The 23,161-nt window shown below is 35.0% G+C and overlaps 1 protein-coding gene across 5 annotated transcripts in view; it reads left to right on the top strand.

Annotated features, from left to right (window-relative positions):
* Positions 1-23,161, top strand: part of DGKB (diacylglycerol kinase beta) — a 385,657-nt gene that overhangs the window by 136,337 nt on the left and 226,159 nt on the right. For all 5 annotated transcript variants that reach the window (XM_083866610.1, XM_083866608.1, XM_083866607.1 and 2 more), the window contains 7 exons: positions 3,572-3,621; positions 4,961-5,035; positions 5,543-5,662; positions 15,088-15,205; positions 17,896-17,984; positions 18,065-18,181; positions 22,276-22,374. In XM_083866610.1, coding sequence (XP_083722736.1) covers positions 3,572-3,621; positions 4,961-5,035; positions 5,543-5,662; positions 15,088-15,205; positions 17,896-17,984; positions 18,065-18,181; positions 22,276-22,374 — 668 coding nt within the window. The remainder of the gene's footprint in view (positions 1-3,571; positions 3,622-4,960; positions 5,036-5,542; positions 5,663-15,087; positions 15,206-17,895; positions 17,985-18,064; positions 18,182-22,275; positions 22,375-23,161) is intronic.

Raw genomic sequence — 23,161 nt, 5'->3', positions numbered from 1 at the left:
TTTCTCACGCTGCTTCATGTAAACAATAAGTATTCTTAAAAATTATCTGTATGTTTTGCATTCTTGTTCTCTGAGAGAGAACTTGACTGATGGTCATATTGACCAATGGAGTCAGGAGGTTGTAACCTCCTTGGGCCAATCTTGGCCCTCTGTACAAAATGTATATAAGCCTATTGAAGTCAGATAATAAAGAGCTTTCCATGTTTCACCAAGCTGCTGCCTGCTGTCCTCTGTGAAAGTCCACTCCCACATCACAACGTGTTGCCCCTCTAAAGGCGTAGAGTAACACTGCTGAATGGTAGGGAGTTATGCAAGCCTTACCAGAGTTTTGAGGAGCTTGATGCACAAACCATGGCATCAAATGGAAATCAGTTGCCTCCCCTGGTGTCAGGAGGTGATCCAATGGAAAGGAGAGACAGAGGAGCAGATGATGATTATAGAGTGGGGATTTTCTATGAACTTCTGCAATAGGAGCTGCATGGACAAAAGACTATGTTCTATATGATTTAGGAGCAAGAGAACATGATCTAATGTGTATACGATACTTAAATATTTTGTATATTCAAGATCAATTGCATTTACTACATATAACTCTGGGTATGGTTGTTTTATGGTTTATTTTCTTCTTTGTCATACAGAGTTGAAATATACCACATATTTTTGCTTTTTAGTATCTAAATTTCAGCTTATACTGCACCATTGTATGCAGACTTTTCCATTGATTTCAGCTGAATTCTCATTATAAATTAATGGGATAATTTGACTCTTTTTCTGAATTTGAAAGCAGTAGGTCTGTGGCTATAATGTAAATTATAAGTTTGTAGCAATGAAGGGGAAAAAGAAAAATGGTTTGTTCTGGAGTTGCCAACATTAATACTAATACCAATTTCAAATAGTGATTTTAAGTTTTTTCAGATGACAAAAGTAAGAAAAATGAGTCATAGCTGAGTGTTTGGAAACATAATTCAGGACAAGCAGAATGTGAAAGTGGTGCTTTCAATTAAAATTTGATGTAGGCTGGAGGATAAACTACACTAAGAGAAAGTAATGTTTCATCTTTGGATCTATATGATCCACAGATTTTCATAGATTTATAAGTATTCCAGAAGGTAAATGGATTTTCTAACCTGTTAAGAGTGTAGAGGTCTTGCATAGTGTGAACCTCACCTGTTTGGAATGTTCAGCATATCTATTGTTCATAATTATGTATGACCTGAATATAAAGAAAATCCCAAGCATTCCTCACAGAGATACATTGAAAGAATGTAACTCATCTTTTTCAAGTTAAATTGCCATCTAGAAATAGAAATTGAGTGCCCAGTCAGTGTAATCAGGTAAGGGGATCAGAAAAGAAACATAAAAATTTGATTTGGGCTCTGTAGTTTGCATCAGAACTTCTCTTTGGTTGTTTTTATCGTGTTCTTGGTTTGATTTTGTGGTTTTTTTTTTTTTTTTTGGTTTTTTTTTTTTTTTTTTCTCTTAGAGTGTGTAAATCAAGAGCATGAATATTTAGGAGTATATGAATAGAAAAGAGATTGCATGCCACACCAGTAGCATAGTTTTCAGAATCTAGCCAAGAGCACAGATTGAGCCTTTTTACTACCCTATACATATGTAATTGGAAAGACTTTGTTTCTACAAAGGTGAAAAAGTTATAATTATGCTAATTTCTGCTTTTAAACAACTGATTAGAAGTACTGATTCATGTTAAAGGGAAAAAAATGTCTTAAGCACTACTGCTCTGGAGTGGGTAAAGGTCACAGAGATGCTAAAACTTGCTGTAAAACATTTTCTCAACTAGTGCCTAAGAATCACAGAGGAGGAGGAAGGAGAGCCAAATGATTTTAACTTTATCATTGAGTGATTCAGTGATTCATCCCTATGGAAACTGTGAATGCCTAATGGTACCTTTGCCAGACAATATTAGCTGTCAAGCTCTGAGAAGCTTTGATGGAAGGCGTATTAGCTGGCAGTACCCGTCTCTGGTGGCTTTTGGCATTAACTGTTGTTTTACACTGAAACATCTTTGCTATGGTAACTCTAGGGAGAGAAGGATATTTTTATGGGTTTTCCTAACCTGTAACTAATGAATCATGGGCCTTTGTGGCATGAAATAGTGTACTACTGTAAATATCATCAATCTTGTATTACAGCTCTTAAGAGCAGTGCAAAGTATATGGCAGAAATTGCTGAAGTGGTAGAGAAGGCATAGTGCTTACCTATTTTCCACACAATTAGATGATCAACTCATTCCCAAGAAGGAGGATATAAGCAAAACAAGCCAATACATATAACAGTTAATATAAAATTTTTGCTCAAAGTCCAAAAATGTTTAAATTCTTTCTGAACTTTACTCTCTAATTGCTAAGAATTTCCTCTCACATCTCATTATATTCTTTCCTGAAAATTATGGTAAGCTTTGTGTGTGAAATTTATTGGATTGTAACAGCATCTGCAATGGATCCAGTGTGGTAGGATTCCTCAGTGTTAAATAGGTCATATGTTATGTTTCTGGAGACATCTGATTAGACAAGAGATTACTTGTGTTTTGCTGTTTGTGAAGGCATTACATTGTCCTGGGACCACCTCTACATGGGCTGACTTCTTCATCCCTAAAAAACAGGTCTAGGAGTAAAAAAAAAAATGATGCTTTTGAAGAGCATGGTTGGTATTTGGATTTCAGAGCTTTGACAAACTGTCCCTGAAAGTAGGGGCAAAGAGTGGAGTATTTGTAGGCTTCTGGATTTTCTTTTTAGTCTTCTAACAGTATTCCTGTGAAAGCTTTATGCTTTGCTGCTTCCAAATATCTTGGTGATGGTACATGTACTCCTTCTTTTAGTTGGGGTCAAGTCATGATACAATCTTGGAAGTATATATTTTTTCTGGATATTGTAAAAATATACCTTTTTGTCTGTGTGGATCCCCAGAATGTTAGGAATAAATTTTGAAATTGGTGAAGCAAGTACAGTCCTGGAAGAAGTCATGCTGTCAGTTTGTGATGAATGTTTATTGTTGGATTTGGATTATTAGATAGTTAAAATATTAATCCTGTGTTTCATTTAGTTGTTCAGAAAATAGTTTCTTAAGCAGTATCACTATTGAATAGTGATAGCTGCAGCCAAGGGAGTAGCATTGTAATTTAAGCAGGTTTATCAATGTTTGTGACCACTTGTATGTTATCCTGTGTTTGCTGAGATCACACAGAATGGCCTTTTGGTTGTACTCACCATGAAGACAGATCATCTCTAGAGGAAGGCAAAATCAAGTTCACAGACCAAATTAGCTGTTAGGCTGATAGTGTGGAAAAGGTGCAGTTGCACTCTCTGTCTAATATGTCTCATTGGAGACACTGTGGCAGGGTAGTTGCTAAGTGAACCTCTCACATAATGCAACTTGTTTGGTGGGTCTACAGCTAGTCTGATCATTAAACAAAAATGTTAACATTTGTCCTTTTTTTGGAACTCAGGCTTAATTGTTCTGTGTTTGGTTTGGAGTTGTTTTATTTTTAATGCAAAAGAGATGTATTTGTATTTTCTAACTGAGTGTCCTTCTCTCTTTGTTTTCTTTTCAGTTATGTTTCGCTTGTATGATACAGATGGGAATGGATACCTGGATAGTTCGGTAATGTTTTTTATGTATTGCCTTGTAAGAGTATGTCAACATGGCAAATCTGTACAAAACTACATTAATTCAAATCAAGTTTATCCTGAATTATTAGAAGCAATATAAAATATAGTACATAAAAATTCATTCCTTTGAAAAGTAATGTTTGAGTTTTCTTTTCCAATGAGGAATGCTGCTTCTACAACTATATAAATTTTCAGTTGCTGACACTGCTGTCATGGAGTCCCGTTTTATAGTCTTCTGATTTTTAGTGGTATTAATGTAGGTGACAGATGAATATGATTCCAGTAGTTCTAGTATGCTGCTGGGAGATGGGTGTGAAAGCACCATTTGTAAAGATTTCATTAAAAAGGGTAAGTGTGAGAGTCACACAGTGGATTTTTGTGGAGAGATGTCATAACTTCCATGTTAAGAATGGAGGAACAATATTAAGGACAAAGTTTTGAGGAGTAGCCCAAGCAAATGTTTGAAGAAAAGTCATAGCTATGGAAATAATTTTAAAGGATGGTACTATTTTTTTCTGATAGCTAACAGAAACAAGTGCTTTATTAGCAGTGAGAGGTTTTTTCCTTTGGGTTTTTTTTTCCTTACCTTTTTTTGTATCTACTGGAAGCAAGACAGCATAGAATGGATTTTTAAGGAAGAGGAGGTGATTCACATAAGTTGCAGAGAAATAGGAAAGCAACATTATATACAGATATAAAGTAAAAATGGCACCATAATTTTAGGCAATATCAAGTTGAGTTAGGTGCCTGGATACAAATGAGGATTTAGAATGGTCCTAGATAAGCATTTGAGCATGTTTACAAAGCAGAAGTGTATATATAAATACAGAAAAGCCCTAGTGATATGTGATCAGGGGAAATTGCAGTACTCTAGTGGTAAGAAAAGAAATCTGTAGTAGTTTACAGAATCCACTTTATGCCTTATTTCTGTTAGAAAGTTGTGATTTATACATTGCTGTCAAAAAAGTAATTTGTTAAAATGATGGAATTTAAAGATCATTACATGATCTTATCACACACAGAGTGGAAATCAGATCATGAAAACATGGATGCTTGAAAGATAACTAGGAAGGAAGAATCTGTGACTACTTTCAATTACTTTGTTTGTGGGGCTGTATTTCACCTCCCTGAATGCTTTTTAGTCCATGCAGGATGTTTTGCTAGTAAGCAGATTCACTAGAGAATACAGCTTCCAGTGTAAAGTACATTTCATCAGGGATGTTGATGAAATAGTGTCACTGAATGCAATATGGTTGAATTATTAGTTGCTTGCAGTAGAATTTTTCTTTATAACCTTGCATTAAATATCATACTTTTTCATTCTTCTCTAGGAGCTGGAAAATATCATTGCTCAAATGATGCATGTTGCAGAATACCTTGAATGGGATATTACTGAATTAAGTCCAGTGAGTATCCATTTATCACAATTTTTTAACATGGCTAGAGACAGCTGTCATATTTTGTGATATTTCATATCCATGTGGCATTCCAGAGGTGACTAAGGTAGAAATAAGGATAGCCTGTGTTCCACTAGAGGCCACTGTGAATTAGCACTTTTACCAGTATTTTAATGTTTAAATCTGATCTATGAAATGTTCAATAAATATAATATTAACTTCTATAACATAACTGGTTTGTCTCTAAAGATTTCTTAAGAGTGAGTGCACAAAGGACACAAGTTGGTTTGGGACCTTTATTAACACCTATTAGGTGTTAATAAAATGTAAGATTATGACACTTCATTTTTTGAACTGTCTATACTTGTTTGACTACACCTGCCATGCAAGTAATATTTTTCTTAATTTTTGCATGAGAGAATCTGCATGTGCATCTGCACATGTCCTAACAGATTGCTGTATTAGAATATAGTGATAATAAATTAGAACTTACAATATTTTTTTATTAAACTATAGATTCTTCATGAAATGATGGAAGAAATTGACTATGATCATGATGGCACTGTTTCCCTAGAAGAGTGGATCCAAGGAGGAATGACAACAATCCCACTCTTGGTCCTTCTTGGGTTAGAAAATGTAAGTATTAAATAGTAGCATCAAGTTTCTGCTTGGATGTTGACTGTGGCCTTCAGGTTAGTTTCTCTGTGGCCTGTATAAAGAATGACATTACTTTACCCCTCTTTACTATGGCTGAGTGACATGCAAAGAACCAGTTGTGTCTTCAATGTCACAGGTACACTGGCACCACCTAATAAGCTGGCTCTGGAGCTGGAAGCTGTAAAAAGCTGGATAATTTTCCCTGCTAACAACATGTTAATTCTAAGCTGCAATATTATCTGTTAAGTGTGTTTTACTGCCCATATGTGTGTTAGAGCTGGCTTGGAGTGGTGTCTAAGCTTCTCAGCATGGTACTGGGTTGTGTGGCCTAACTGTACTGTCACAGAGCAATCTCAGTTGGGAAGAACTTCTGGGGATCTTCTGTTCCAGTCCCTAATTAAAGGCAGCACCACAGATTGAGTTATCCAGGGCCCTGTTAAGACTGGATAATTCGAGTGAGGTAGATTCTACCAGTTCTGTGGGCAAACTTTCCCTGTGTTAATTGTTCTCAAGGGAAAGAGTTTTTGTTCATATGTGCAGATGGAATTTCTTCTGCAGCAATTATTGCTGGCTCTTGCATTGTCATGATTACACCCCTGTGAAGCTCGTCTGTCTCTGTAACTACATTAGTAAAGTACAGTAAGAAGCAATCTCAAGGGGAACCCTTACACCAATGGATAGATTATTGTGAAAGATGAGGTTGTGTTCTCTACATTTACAGCCTCACATCAAAGGTAATACAGATGTAATATGATCAATTTTGTACCAGTTCAACACAGCTGTTTTAAGATTGGCATGTTGTCAGTGCCACCTGCTGTCCTGTATTTGAGCTAATTTTGAACTCATCTATTGAAGCATAGGTTCCAAATGCTTTTCTGCTGTTCTAAAGAAAGCCTTTTAACCTCTTTTTAATCTGTTTCCTTGAGTAATTTTCACATATTGAAAATAATTAATAATATTTATTTTCCCCACTTATTGCAATCTAGACTGCTGTAGTTACTCTATGCTATTTTATTTGCACAAAGAATGCTCAGATTGATACTTTGTGCTGAGAGAAATATGTGACAAACAAGTTTATTGAACAGAAGATAAGTCTTGAAAAATCTAATTAATTAAATTACAAGTAAAATATCTGAACTGAAGATAACTTTCAGTGTGTCTGGATCACTGTAGTACTAATTCCCTAGTTCTATATGTGAGACAAAGTAAGGAAAATGTTAAATTACTGTCATCAAACAACAGATCTTTGTCAGATGAATTCCATTATTTCCACAGAATTACTCCAAACAAAGATCAGCAAATGCTCTCAAGCAAGCAATATAGCAGATAACTGATAGTGATTTTCAGGACAGATTTTTCTTTTATGACAGGTAGTATAGGTGTTCTGGGAATATTCTTCAATATCTACATTTCATTCTTTCTAAATTTGAAACTCCTGAATCACAGCATAAATTAATGCAGATCATTCTGTAGAGTTTATTTTCATATGAAAGCTGTTAGAAAGAAGCTATGTTATCAAACATTTTATCCTTTTGAGTATTTTTACTAGTTATTAGATATTTATCTTGCTCATAGCTTTACAAAGAAAATACTAAAAATACATAGTAATCAAAATTCTACAGCCTATTATTAGCTTGGGTCAGTGTTTCTGTCATCAAGATTATTTCTAGTATTTGATGCATTTAAAGAAATAAATGTACAGTAGTGGAAAAAATATTAAAATAGCATGCAAAATAAGTTTATTACCAATAAGCATAGTTGATGTAAAGTCCATTACCTACATATGAGCTGATTTGCTAGTAATTTGCAAATGATTCACTAGGACAAGATGCTACCCTTTAAAAGGGTTCCTATTTTTCTTTTTATGTTTAAGACTGCTTAATTTTTTAAACCATCACATTGTATGTAGAGAAAAGCAAAAATTTTAAATTTTTCATTAAACCCGTAAAAATAAACTACTTCCATTTGTACATAGTCCAAATAAAATCCTATTTTAGGACATTGAAAAGTGAAATCAATAAAGATAAAAATCTTAATGCTTGTCTGTTATTTAGTGTAAACTAATAGCATGATTTTGATGGTTTTGCAGCATCTGATGTATTATCCAAGCTCTTCATTCCAGTGCATCAATCCCATTAGTGGGATGATCTTATTTCTTTTTGCATGCCGTTGTTAGATTTTGCAAACCCAGCTTCCCAGGACTCTTGCTTTCTGGATCTCTATCTCTCTCCTTTTTATGGTAATGACATGTAAGATAAAAATCTTTTGGACTCACTAATAAAATAAAAAATGTTAATATCTTGAGGTTTTTCTCAAGCTGATTTGTATGTGAAAATAAGGGATATAACCTACTGCTCCCGGCCCTCCCCCCCACCCCCCAAAACCCCAAAGCAAAACCACAAAAAAACCCCAAACAAAACCCACAAACAAAAACCCACCAACCAAACTATTCCATCGCCTTCTTTTAAGTTTTGGTTCTGTACTGAACTTGGCAGTGACAAAATTTGAAATCCAAGAGATCAAATTCAGAGCTTGTCTAGTATGATAATGACAAAGAATTGTCACTATGGTTTCTTTAAATAAATTATGTTATGAGTGAAATATTTGTTTTGGGTTGGGATCCATTAACACTGTAATGTATTTAGCTGTTGTATAGAACTTGCATGAAGGATAGAAGATTTTCAGCTGGTCTAATTCGATATGCTAATATCCATGAAGCTATGATAATTTATTTCAGCTGCAGATTTGTCATAGAACTTTCAGAATTCAGCTACATTGTTTGTTCTTAATCCTTAGTTTCCTGTAATAGCTATATAGAAAGGTCAGATATGTAAAAGATTTATATTACATTTAAAGCCTTTCAATCGGTATTTTATTACATTTAATTTTAAATTCAAAATTTCCATCATTTTATTGCATTCATACATTATTACTGTATTAGAGGATTTAGTCAGAATAATTTAAAAAGAAGGAGCATTTAAGTGAAGTATGTTATTTAAAAATAAGAGAATAAACAAATCAGTGTTTATGACCAGAGGGGTTGAGATAGCCTAACCTCTCACAGGTTTGTGGCCTTTGCCCTCTGACCTCATCAGTAATCCTCTTCTGAGAGAAACAAGAGTGGTAGGCTGTAACTACAAGTGTTGGCCTGACGCCTCTTACCAAGTCAGAAGTAACAAGGAAATCTGCCTGATTTCCCTTTTACTTTCTCTCTCTTTCTCTCTCCTGCTTCCCCCCGGCTTTTTCCTAGAATTTCCTGAAACTTCTAGTGCCCTCCAAATTTCTTTGAGATTACTAAACTAATTTAAAAGTTGCTAGCACAGTTTAGAGTCATGGAGTAATAGGACAAAGAGCATAAAAAAGTCTAATTTCCCTAGGAAATCAACCTTAATATCCAGTTTGTTTTTCCTGGGCTTTATGTTCTGTTTCCTCCTAAGATTTGATTTTGGAGTTGTTGTGAAGGTAAACTTTAGAAATACAGAGTTCTATCTTTGAGAATGTTCTTGGATAAAAATTACATATTTGATTCTTTGGTGCTTTTGAAGGCAGTTGATGTTCTAAACAAACAATTTGCATACAAGTTAGGGAATTCAAATAAGAACTTAATTTGTTCTTCTTCTGTAGGGGTTCTGAGATAGATACATGTACTATTTGGCAGTTTGTTTTAGAAGAAGAGATCTTGGAATCATATACTTGTATAACCCATTTGTAATTGGGTGACTACTCTTTTTACAATAAGCAGTGTCTAAATGAGTTATATGTGGCATCTACTGAAAACTTTGTTGTTAAGAAAAAGTAATTCTTACTCTGAAGTTTAGTTGTTCCAATTTCATGGATTTTTTTTCAAGAAATTCTCTAATGTAAAGTGAGAATTTCGTGAAGAAAAAGGAAATGTAACTATGTAGGAAATTGTTATTTGTGTGGTTTAATTTTTAGTAATAAATGTATGAGGTAGTTTTTTGCTGAGCGTCACACTTCAGTCTGGAGTTTTCACAGTCCTCATCAACTTTCCAAATTTATTTTTACATCTTAAAGCAGTAGTAAGTTTCCCACACAAATCGGACAGAGACATCCTTGCCATACTCCTGATTCTTTTGGGAAGTGGTCTATTGCACATTAGTGACTACTAGGCTATTTATTCTATTTCTCCACAGAGGAAGCCTTTGAAGTTTCTGACTTTTTTATTTGCTTCTGCATTAATTTAAATAGATTACATTGTAAGAGAAGGTGGAGAGTTACCTCATTGACTGGAGAGTCAACGAGCATCACTTAAAATTTCTTTTGTAATCTGTGCCCAAAAGGCTTCTTAATGATAGGGCTTGTCAGCCATAAGCATTGTATTCTGCTCTTTGGTAGTTATTGTACATTATTATTCCACCCTGGTTTGATAGAAGCACTTGATTTCTCTTTTAAAGTAATTTCATGCCAGATATTTGGTGTCACTTTTCCTGTAACAAATGATTGCTATCACCTCTGTCAGTGACTGCACGAAAAGGAAATATAAACTGCAAGTTCATAAGTGCTTGTGTTTAAAGAAATCCTGTATTTTAGGGAAATATTTTATTCTCTCTCCATTGGCCACTAGATGTCAGGGTTGCACTGCGCTGTTACTGTGCAGCTGCTGCCCTAAGGTGAGAGAGAAGTTTAAAACCAGTAAATGGTTCATAAAGTCATCAGTAATTTGAAATAAGGCAGATATGCCTTTCTTTTAAATCACTAATTTTAGCTTTCAACCCAGTTAACCTTTTAAATAAAGGTAAATTTTGATGGGACAAATATTTGTGTTGAATTGAGACTATGTTTCAATTAAATTGTGGGGATATACTCTTAAAATTTTACTTTGGATCCTCAAACAGCAAATGTTACGCGATTGCACTCAAATAGTTAAAAAAGCAACTTTCAAACTCCTTTGATTAAGTGTGGGATCGAATGTTTCAATGGGAGTCCACACTTGGAAAATAGTGCTTCTTTTCGTGTATATTGCATTATTGTTGCCGTACTTTTTGAGTTGTATGTGTTAAAATGGAACCAGACTAGAGACCTGTAGACATGTGCAGGCCCGGAGTGGGATCCCTTCCGGCCGGAGCTTGAAATGACTGCTCAACACCTGAGCAGATTCACAGACTTCTATTTCTTTTTGTTCAGCCCGGAAGAAGGGCAGTCAGGCCTTTTATTGTCCTGAGTGACATTTCTGTAAGCCTTTCTGAAGTGTGAGTTTTCTGGAAGGCCGGAGTTCCAGTGCACCGTGCGCTATTTCCATACGCACAGAGGGCAAACTCGAGCCCGCTAGGCTGCAGCTCGCTCCCTTTGTGCCGGCCGGTTCCCGGCTGGCAGCAGATTCCCGGGAAGGATAAACGGAGCTGTTTTGCCGGCCCGCTGTGGCGGCAGGGCCCGCAGAGGGCGCGGCGGCCCGGCCCTGCCGAGGGGAGGCCGCGGTGGCGGGGCCGGGGCTGCTCGTCCCTCTGCCCTCGGGAGCTCCGCGAGGGCCTGTCCCTGCCACAATCCCGCTTTCTCTTTTGTTTCCGGGTTGAAAAAAGCCCAGGAAAAGTCAGGGGTAACTAACCCATTCTGTTGTATAGGGTGTAAAATAAATGGCGTTTCACGCAGGTATACAAATTCACCATCATTTACAATTTAATTTCTGCAGCATCAAAGTCTCTGCAGATGACAGATGGTTACACATTTTGGACAGGGAAACTCCATACTGTGGCTTTTTATGAAGCTTTTAAAAACCATTTAATTTTCCGTCTTGCGCTCCCTTTTCTGTTTCTGGATGAGTGTATGGATTAAGGCTGTGGAAGATTTTTGTTCTGTTTTGATTTCTCAGACATACACACAGAGTGTCTCAGAAATTGGAAGTGCGGACCCCCCACTTCTCAGGGCTCGGGTTACTCCCTCTCCACTTGGCCAAGAACAGACTTAAAACCCTTTCTTCCCAGAGCAAATTGATTGAAACAAAACATGGTATGAATTCTTTGCTGAGAGCCAATCAAAGGAGTATAGAATGTAACTACATTGGTTTTAAACTGTTTCCTGTATAGTTTAATGGAAACTCTTCTCACCTTCCCACTGACTGAACAATACCTAAAAAAATCAGTAATGAAATTGTCGAAAAGTCAAGTAAATATTTTTAAAATAAAAGAATCAAAATAATCAGTGAAAGAATTACAGCTACTCCACAGCAGCCTTCTCACTTTGATGCTTGTTACTAACTCTTCTCATAGAAAAAAACTTAATACACTGGTATTTTTGACACCGTGTAGCTATTTTAAGAGGGCATGTTGGCTCGGATCAAAATTTATCAGTGATTTCATTGCTTTTTTTAAGTCTCAAAATCTTGGAGATCTGTCTACCTTATACACAAATATCTAAAAAGCTGACATAAGTTAATATTAAACCAGGTTAGGGATGTGTAGCTAAAGTCTGTGATAGCATAAAATTTTCCACTAGTTCTAAGGCTGGCTCTTTTATGGTTGACTTGCCTTTTTTAAGGTCAGGTAGTTTTGGCAATCAAATCCATGGTAGCAGGGTCAGGACCATGAGTTAAGAGAGCTGTTGTTAACAAAATAAATGTTACTGTTGTCATTATGTTTTAAAGTCTGAGTATGACATATGGAGGCTTGATTTTCAGTGATGTGTATAATGAAGTGAGGAAGAGATTTTTACTGTACCTGCCCTGCTTTGAGATCTTCTTAATGTCTATTTGTTTTAAAACTCTTTCTCAGGATATGGAAGCAAAATGAGTTAATGTCAGTAAATGCAGTGATGTGTCAGAATTGTGGATTTTATTCATACTTAAAGACTTGCATTGAGGTGGCTTTGTTTCATATTATGTCTTTTTTTTCCTCTTGGCAGTGTTTTAAAAAGTTATGTGCATGCATAATCATATGCAGCACTTTATTGCTTATTTTTGGCAGTGCACAAGAGCAAAAATTTAATTTGCTCCTTTCCAAAAGTGCATTGTGTTTATGTAATGGATTTGCATCAGTTGCAGTCTGTAACACAGCTAAGTGTTTTAATTGGCAGAACACCCACATCAAGACTTGTTTGTTTTTCTGATAAGGAAAATGCCAGCTTAGTTAGACCATATGTTCTGTTCAAATAAGGAGCGACATATTCACATATAATGGTCATTCTTTAAAAATAAAATTAAAATGAAAAAGTAATACAAAATTTATGTGGAAGAGGGGTAACTTTATGCATAATTTTGAATTTCCATTAATTTTCATAAACAACAAGTATTTTGCTAAGGAAGGCTGGTCAGCTCAAATTTTAGGTGCTTGTGGTTTATGACTGTATGCATTGATGACCTGAGTGACATTAAAATTGAAGTGTACATTGTTTGCTGTTTTTTTCTTAGAAGATTTACATGGTCTTCGTGGTTTAATAAATAATTGCCTACTTTGAGAAACTTGAAATTCATGTACGATATTGTAATTTAACAATACATCAAAAAATGTGTGAAATATGGTAGTAAGATGGGAAGAAAAATAGAAGTTAGAGAGCTCTGTTTAATGGAATACATCCTCTTCAGCTGCCAGTCATGAAGGAGCTTGACAGGCTTCTAGTGCTTCACAGCTGCAGAATCTATTTCTGCTTCTTCAGGGGAAATTGGAAAACTTCCACACTCTTTGCCAGCCTGAGAATCCCACATTAGGCATCTGCTGTGCTTTTGCTGCAGAAAGGGGACCCTGACATTGCCCAGCTGTCAGAGATGGCATTTGAACTCCTGCTGGTAATATTCAGGGAGCTATTACTTATGCTCTGATCCTGATATCTTACTACAGGAAAAAAAAATAAACAAATTAATGGACTTAAGTTTTTTTTGTTGTTGTTGTTTCTAGGTAACTTGTAGGAAATATTCAAAGTTGTGTCCTGGCTTAGACCCAGCTTTGAGCCAAACATTCTTAATTTCTTGGAGTGCTGATTTTGCTTCAGAATTTTTCTTTTTGCCCACAAGGGTGACAAAGTCTTCATTGTATTTGACTTGTATTAACTTCTAACTCCTAGAACAGAGCAATCCTAGAACTGATTTTTAAGGATGTAACTCATGTGGAATGTGCTAACATAGAACAAAACTAAATTTTTATTAAAATTTATGCTGACCAACGTACACTGACTATTCTCATCAGTGAAAACCATCGTATTATTGAAGGTCTAGTCAGGAATATTGCGTATATGTGATGACAAGTAATAGTAGTTTGATGTGAGAAATCAGAAACTGGATAAGAACCAGCTGTTGATGTGGTTTCTGAGAAACAGAGATTGGTGTGACTTCCTTTAGCTATACGGCAATTTCTTTTTTGGCAATAACATGACCAAGAAAACTATAGAGAGCAATACACAAGGAAGCAGCTGATGGGCATTAACTGGCTGTTATATAACATCCTACTGGATGTTATATTTGGTAAAAGAGAAATTAATTTTAAAAAAATGATATTACATTAGGTTCATCTAGTTTTTTTAGAAACAAATCCTCTGATAATTTTAGAAAGAAAAAAGACTGATGGCCAGTATTGCCAAGAGGCCAGGAATTTAGAGAATTAATTTAACATCTGTACCAACTGCACATCATTTTGTAAACTTTGAAAAAACAGAGAGGCCTCAGAATGAATCCATTAAGAAGGAAGAGGAGACTCATCCAACAGAAAGCGTAGTTTCATAAAAATAAATTATTTGATAATATTTTAGAGTTTCATGTAAATTACAGTGGGCCTGTAAGTAGTAAGCGCCACTGAGATGATCAGTTTATTAATGAAAGATTTGAGTGTACTGCAACAGCTGACTGAAAAATTTGGCTTTAAATGTAAGGAAATCCATTTTTGGAGAAGAGGTCTAAGATGATCTCACCCTTAAATATATGGGGTTTGATAGATAATTGGCAGTATAGGTGAACTTCATTTAAGGCTGGGAATAGTTATTGTGGTGTGGTTAGTTTTTCTGTTTTACATATGTTGATATATGTAACTAATCCCAACAGTCGTTAAGAATATCTCTGTGGTTTTAGAAAACACTTTCTATTGTTTGTTTTGGGGAGTTTTAGCTTCTGACCTGCAGCACCATTATTTTTAGGATTATTCTAGAAAAAAAAATTTTATACTAGTTGTAATTTAATGTCAGTCTAGATACAATGATATCATTGTTTTGCAGTGGTAACTGCAGCCTGGTGGCTTTTTCTGAGTTGTTCTCAAAACACATGAAAGTCCACGAGCTTCTGAAGAATTTTTTTATTATATCACTGCCTGTGTATTTAGAATGATTATGCTGTGATCTGGTGCAGAGCCTTAAATGAAGTAACAGCTTGTCTTTTATGTTCTTGAGTCAATCTCCAATTTTTATTGGCAGTTGTGTATTTCACTGTTTATTTTATTAAGTGAAATCTGTTTCTCTTATGTCCTGTGCAGAATGTGAAAGATGATGGGCAGCATGTATGGAGATTGAAACACTTCAACAAGCCTGCCTACTGTAATCTTTGTTTGAACATGCTGATCGGAGTAGGCAAGCAAGGTCTCTGCTGTTCTTGTGAGTATAAGCATTTTAGTGTCCATTTGCTTACACGTCTGTTCCTAGAAATGTTGTTCTTGCTGCAAAACAAAGAACTAGTGGCTTCTCCTTACAAAACCACTTCCACCACAGTAGTGTATCCCCCTCCTCTTCTCTGCTTGAGTGCTCATGGTTGTTTTTTTTTTAATTTTTCAGGATATTTGGCTTTAAAATGTGTTGTTTGAGGGAGTTTTCTGCTTTCAAAGGGTTAGCACTCTTAGTTCCCTTTGGAATCTATTGCTCTTGTTTTCTTTGCCACAATTGCTTTTTATTTTTTATTAGAGAGTATCAGGCTTGAGTTTTAACTTTATACTTTTGTTACTCCTCTTTTGTTTTTTATTAATACTTGTACAATAGGTATCAACTTGACAAACATCTAAGTCCCATGTTTTTTGATTCAAATTTTGCACAGAATTGTTGTTTTGTTAATTGTGAAGGTGAAAATCCCAGTTTCCCAGAAATCAAGTTCCTATAACAGTTCTAAAGTTTTGTATAGTTCCTTGTTTTGTAGTCATCTCAACCTGCATATTAGCTGATTATAGATTGTAAGGAAAGGAACGCAGAAAAGCTACTGCATAAATTTTGACCTTCATTAGGCTATTAGATGCAGTTACTACCTGGCAATTCTTTGAACTGTATTTTCTGATAATCTGTTAACCTGTGTTTGACCACTTAACATGTCCCTTGAGAAACCAAGGCTTGATATCTTTCTTTTGTGGTGTGTTCCAATGATTAATTTTTTAAAAAATACCTATTTTCTGGTTTGAAAATATCTTGTAGATGGTTCCAATGATTGATTCATGTTATGCTCTACTCCATTAGATTAACAAGATCTTTACTCCACAACTATATTCTTCTCATGATGATACCAAGGCACCTTTCATTTTTTTTTTTGTTAAAATAATTGGTTTCTCAATGTGACCGACTTCCACTGTTTTTGGTATGAAAGATAGTCCCTCGCAGCTGAGGATGATGAGGATCTTTCTGCCTGTAAAGTTCTATTGATTTAATTTGAGATTAGTCTGAATGAATGAATGAGGGGTTTGAATTGAAGGGTTTCTCTCCTCTGGGGGCCACAGACCCCTCTGAAATATAATTCAAATGTAAATCCTTGTATGCATTTTCACATCATATAATTTCATTTACCATACTATGAAACAGGAAAGATACATTTATTAAAATTCAAACAAATAGAAATTACATAACTTCAGATTAATAAAAGCTAATGACAGTAACTGGAATATATACATAAAATGCTGATTTGACTATTAGATCTTGAAATGTTACATTCTTTATTTTCTTTTTTGTTAGACTTACCTTGTGAAGAAATAAGACCTGTATAAGTTGGGAAGAGTTCTATTGAGTAAATCCCTTGCAATGTTGATCACCTTCAGTGGTTATCAGAAAAGGGTAGACCAGTTACATAAACTGTCTGAAAAAGACCAGCCTTGCAAGATCTGTAATTTTTTTCTGCTGCAGTGTGTCTTTTGAGAATGAATTTATTATTGTGCTTGGCATTTACTTTGTGAGAACAATGATCTCAGAGTATCTGAAGAACATGCTCCTTTCAATTACTTCATACAGCAAGAGGCATGAGTCTACTTGCAAAACTATTCCACTATTTCCTTATTTAGCTTTTTATCCAGTATATTTTCAAAGCATTGCTATAGATTTCAGTATTTGCATTTTAGATTGTGTGGGAGGAAAAAAAAGAAAAAGGGGGGAACCACAGGGGTCCTCACCATCCCTCCATGGTCCAATCAACAATGTTACTCCCTGCAGTTCGTCTGATTAATGGCTGCGCCTCCCACTGGGTTTGTGTAATAGGTGCAAGCAAGGTGTTTAGAAGTACTTTGTGCTTAATTGCTCTCGAGGTCAAAAGCCTGAGACATATACCATGCAGGGAGAAATTCATTCTCAGTTTTTAATAGTTGACTCTATTCAAGGCAGGCATAAGCTGTAGCATTATTTCCTCATCTTTGCACAGTTGTATCATTGAAGTCAGGAGAGCTTTGCATTGTACCCTGCATTGTATGTTTTCCAAATGCAGCTAGCATGAACTTTACAGACCTGGTCAGCAACAGCAATTGCTTAAAAGGTGTTGGAGGGCTTAGGGGGAAAAAAAGCTTCTCAGGAGTTAGTATTTTGTAAAATAAGAATCAAATTTATGGTGATTATATGGAATACATGAAAACAACTGCTATTCAAAAATGAACTAATCAGCCATTTCTGATTTCTAAATCAATGGTAGGAACAATGTAAATTCATTGGCTTTTATGTTTGCGCTTGCCAGCTGCTCTCATGCCTATAGTTTGTAAAATATACATTTCTTTCTACTAGCAAATGACACAAACCATTTGGCAGTCACCAATTTGTCTTTAATATTTTTGTCATTTGGGAATTATTGTGAAAAAATTTAGTAAGGTCTGATTTAATTAAGCATTTCCTGTTATGCAATGATAATGCATTCTTGGATTTCTCACTTGCATAGTATTTCCTGTTCTAATTGGCCTTTTGTATTCCATTGAAAAAGCAGTCTAGTTTGAGTTTTCATTGACTGATTGGATTGATTATTTAGAGATGACATGCTGGTAATGCTATTTGTTTCATAGAAATGTAGTGAGAAACACCATTGCTTCAACATCTAATAACGTGTGTCTTTTTTTCAGTTTGCAAGTACACGGTCCATGAACGCTGTGTCTCCAGAGCTCCTGCATCTTGCATCAAAACATATGTGAAGTCTAAAAAGAATACTGATGTAAGTTGGGGGTAGCATTAACTTTGCCATGTACCTGTTAATTTAGTAACTCTATGTATATCCACATTTTTCTTTTGCAGGTAATGCACCATTTTTGGGTAGAAGGAAACTGTCCAACAAAATGTGACAAGTGTCACAAAACTATAAAGTGTTACCAAGGCTTGACTGGACTTCATTGTGTTTGGTGTCAGATTACAGTGAGTATACTATAGTAAAACCTTTAACACAGGTTTGAGAGATAAAAATCATTGAATGTTTTTCTATAGCCTCATAATCTGGAATGTCTTATTCAGTTTAAGTCATCAGCAATGCCTAGTGTGTTTTTAAGGAACGGTATATGCAGAATACTCTTAGGACTTCTTAATTGTGGCAAGCAAATATGCTTATTTCACGTCATGAAATGCTTATTTCAATATGTCATGAAGCAAATTTCTTCATGACAATATCCATATGAAAATAATGTGTGCCACTAAAGAGCAGAATTCCCAATCTGCACTACAGAAGGATTATGAAAGAGCTCTCAGTACCATGAAAAATCAAGGTCACTGTGACATTAGGTCTAATTGGTGATGTATTGACAGGCAAATGAATTTGAGGACATCTGGTAGGATACAGTGATTCCAAGTGTCTGGGAATAATAGCAGAGACAAGTTGATAATATACTAATCTGTGCACCAAGTCAAATATATACAACTTTTGTGCGCTCCTTATTCAGCAGGAACCAGTAACTGGAACTAATGACATTCAGGGAACACTGCCCTTATAAGTGAGATCTTCATGCTAGAAAGAGCAATGCCAGTATTTCTGTTTCTAGCCAGGGCAGGATTTAAATCTAAATGGGGAGAGATTTCAGCGTTCTTCACATGTATTTGCTGGTTTTGCTGATATCATTATTATTGTTGTTACGGAACAGCAGTTGTTTGTTCAATGCTTTAAATAATAATATGAGACTGAGGCATTAGTGGATGTTTGTTTTAAATGTACAAGTTTGGATGTTTTATGACATATTTTCTTAACACAAGAATAGAAAATATGAAACATCATCAAAGAAAATAGATCCAGGATGCTTTCAGTGATGAGCTGTTATGATTACTTATAAAACAATATTTTAGAAGAAAGCAAATATGTAGTCCAGATTGCTGTCAAAATTTGGATAATTTATGTAAAGAGTAAAACACCCAATCCAAAATGTTTTGCATGTAGATAATTAAACTTAGGCAGTGGCTATATGTGTTTAGCAATAAAAATAAAAATGTTCTGCTGTAGATACAGAAGTGTTTACACTTGTCTAATATGTGTATATCATTCAAGAAATATGTATTTTGTTACTTATATTGACTTCTAAAGTCAAAGGAAGTTGCAAAATCAGTCTTTCCTCAGTAGAAATTATTTCCCCATTAGTTCATGTGGATCTGGACCATATTTGAAGTTGTACATCAAGATTCAGAGGATTTTCATTAGCAACTGTTATTCACTGAAGAAATACTGTGGTAGAATTATTTATAATTTAAATCACTCTAAAAAAATACTAAATTGTTGTGAAAATATTGTGGGTGCTTATGTGCTTCTTTAAATGCCTAAATAAGCTGTCAAGGTTCCAATTAAAAATGGGTGTGTGTTTTTTGACAGCTGAAATTGAAAATGTTGACACTAAGGTTTACAATTTTTCAATTTATTTCCATCAGTAATTTGAAGGTTTTTTTTAATAGTAATTTTCTGTTTTCAAATAAATTTAATATATTTTATTTCTTTTTTATAGATTCAGATGTGAATTAGACACAAGTGAGGAATGAGTGTTTTTAAATACTGCAAATTTCCTATTCACTTCTAATTCTTTCCATTTGATATATTCTACTGCAATAACTTAATTTTCTAATAGTAACACCTTTATTACAGAAAAAAGTGTTCTAAATTTCTAACAGATGCATGATTTTTGAATGGATATTCTGAGGTTATATAATTATCACATCCTTCATGTGTTCAACTTCTTATACTGCACATTTACAGCTTATAGTCGAAGGATGCTATTTATTACAGAAATAATTCTGAGCCTCTTTCATGCATTTTAAATGTATCTGTGCTTACAACTTAATAACGTCACTTCTGATGTCAAATGACTGACTCAAGTCCCAAAACTTAGAGGTGTTTCTCACTAAGGAGGCTTGATATACCGACTTTTCAGCCACATCCATGATTCCTCTTCCATTTAATTTGTAGTTCTCCATCACGATTGTGTAAATTTTTTTCCCTCATCTTCACTCCAGCAGGTATACTTTTTCCTTTGCAGGTTTGTGAGAGGTCATATTCTACAAGAGATAGGTTTAGGATAAGGGAGTTTTGGGGAAATGTATTTAAAACCTGCTAAAATACAAGGGTTTTGAGAGGTATGCATATTATTTTATTTCTTTGTGTCAAAGTTTTATTTTCATTAAAGCTACATTTCTTCTACCTTTTCTGTTATTTGCTAAGTGCCAATTCTGTTGTCAGAGATCAGCAGAGACTAATAAGAAGATTAAGCTATATTTTCATAGATAAGTTTGCATGCCACTGAGTAGCAAAGCTGCTAATTACCACTGAATGTGTGAAGATACTTTTATTTGATGTAGCATGGCCTGGTGTGCATTAATTATGGTACAGGTAGCCTTACCACTGAGGCAGAGAATTAGCATGACAAATGATTTAGATTACAGGGCTACCAAAATACCCTCACAATAAGGCTTTAATACTCTGAGTAAATTGAAACTCTTTAGACTTCTATTTTCTGTTGCTAAGTAACTGCCTTAAAAGGTAACTTTGCAGTATAAATTAATATGGACAAGGCTAATATTAGGTGCCATTCAGTTCAAAATTCATAAACGTCACATCAAAATTAACTGTACCAGGTAATTTTATGAAAACCATATTTATTACCAGTAGTTTATATACATCAGCAATTAGTACAATTTTATTGTAATTTTGATAGAGTTCATATGAGTTGAACCATTTAAGTGAAAATGAGTCAGTCACTGAAAAAATGTGATTTACAGATGCAGGCATTGAACTACAGGTTTTGGAACAGCTTTTGAACCTGTGGAACTAATGCTGTATGCTACCTGTTATACTAGATAAATCACTTGTTAATAAGATTTTTACCTCACAAGTCATGATATTTATTAGCCTGATCATTTTTTCTTTACTGTAAATATACACATCTTTTCAAAAATGTCCATCTCTGTGGGAAATGGATGCTATCTGAACAACTTAATGAATTTTACTGAATCTGTACAGAGATAAAAATGCAGAATAATTTACGTTGGAAAAGACCTTTGTGATCATTGAGACCAGAAAAAGAAACTTCCACAAAATTTTACAATATTAAGTTTATTTTATTCTGACTATCTCTAATGATATTGCGAAGTATACCAATTAATTGTGAATGCTTTAGATGATCCAAGAACACAACTGTGCCTTTGTACTGCGTGGCTGAATATTTAGAGTCATTTGAATTGAGTTAAATTCTAAATTATGAACAAGAACTCTTGATTGCTAATGCAAAATATTTAATCATTTATCATTACTTGTTACTGTTTTATGTTCCTGTTATATGCACGTTTATCTATTCAGCCTCTGTAACAAAATGGAAGTCAGCCAATGCTCTTCCTGTCAGCAGACCTGAGGATATTCTTTTCATGTTTTCAGAGTAGAGCTATTGTCATTGCTTTCAAGAAAACTGGATGAATTCTAAGCATAAATTAGAAAAAAGGAGAGTAATTACAATTCCTCAGCAGTCAATGGAAGCCTGAAAACTGATTCAATGAAGACCAAAATTTACCCAATTAAACTTAACGTAGGATATTCCTGTGTTCTCCTCTAATATCTGAATCTGTAGTAGCTATCAGCTTCAGGAAAGAAGCAGAGTTACACCAATAGTGACAAAAGCTGCCTTGAATTACTCACTAGTAGGAGAACAGAAGTTCCTAGTTCAGTGCAAGAAGCTCTCTTCTGAAATGAAGCTTTTGGTCACTAGTATGCTGATGTCACTGTACTGCTGTGCAATGTTCTATTTTGTATGCTGATCCACACATACAATTTCCAAACTGAAAAATACTATAATCCATCATTCTTCACTTCAGTATAAATCTGCTAATTTTGTCCATCCTAGGGAGCTTTCCACTGCAGTGTGTTTTGTTTTCCTTCCAGCACTTCAGTAATAATTAGATTAATGAAACTCACACCATTCTAGGATCCCCTTTTTCTTATGCTGTAATGACAAAATGTGTAAGTTAAGTCTTCATTTTTTATCTTCATGTAGTTGCATAACAAGTGTGCTTCACATCTGAAACCTGAATGTGACTGTGGACCTTTGAAGGACCATATTTTACCACCTACATCAATCTGCCCAGTAGTATTGGTGAGTTGTCTGTATGTTAATTTCAGATTTAATCCTCTCTCATTTGCAGCATTAAAATGCTGCTGGGACTGGCTGTCAGGTATTTGCTAAATTCACAGGACTATCTGAACCTTAAACAACGTGAAATCCTGGCTGATGGGTTTATAGGCATAAGTGTGTTTTACCCTCTGCATATTGCATTTTCCTTCATGTGAGAATGAACTTTCTGCAGGGTATATTATACCTGAAGCTGACTCAGGTTTTATCACTTATTCAGACTGTACTTACCAGAAACTGTATAGGCAGAACACTTCTACATTTTACATCTTTTATAGATCCAACTTCCCAGAATAATGAAGTTATTCTTATGGTCAGTTTTTGCTTGGGATGCATATTGTATATCTGCAATGCTGAGGTCTCTGATCTAAGCCGGAGGTTACCTAGAATGATGACACTGGTCTTGCAGTAAGCTATGCATCAACATTATGGTATATTTTATTCTGCAGTCGTGGACAGTAAATTTCTCTGTCCACAAAAACAATAACTCAATTCAATGAAAATAAAAATGCATGCTGTGTCTAGGTTGTATAGAAAAGAGCTGACCGCTTTAACATTAAAAAAGAGCTTGAGAATTAACTTATGTATTCACATATTAAATTGGATATTTTATGCTGATGAAAGTCATGGCATCATCATATTTGTAAGAGAACAGATGAGTGGTCTGCTTTAAATATATTTCATAGTAAGTGTAAGAAATGCTTGAACTTAAAAAAGTGTAAATTGTTGAGAGGAGGCAAAAAAAAGAAAA

This window comes from Zosterops lateralis (assembly GCF_965231275.1).
Source record: "Zosterops lateralis genome assembly, chromosome: 1".
In the NCBI taxonomy this organism is placed as follows: Eukaryota; Metazoa; Chordata; class Aves; order Passeriformes; family Zosteropidae; genus Zosterops; species Zosterops lateralis.
This window is presented reverse-complemented; position numbering and strand designations above follow the sequence as displayed.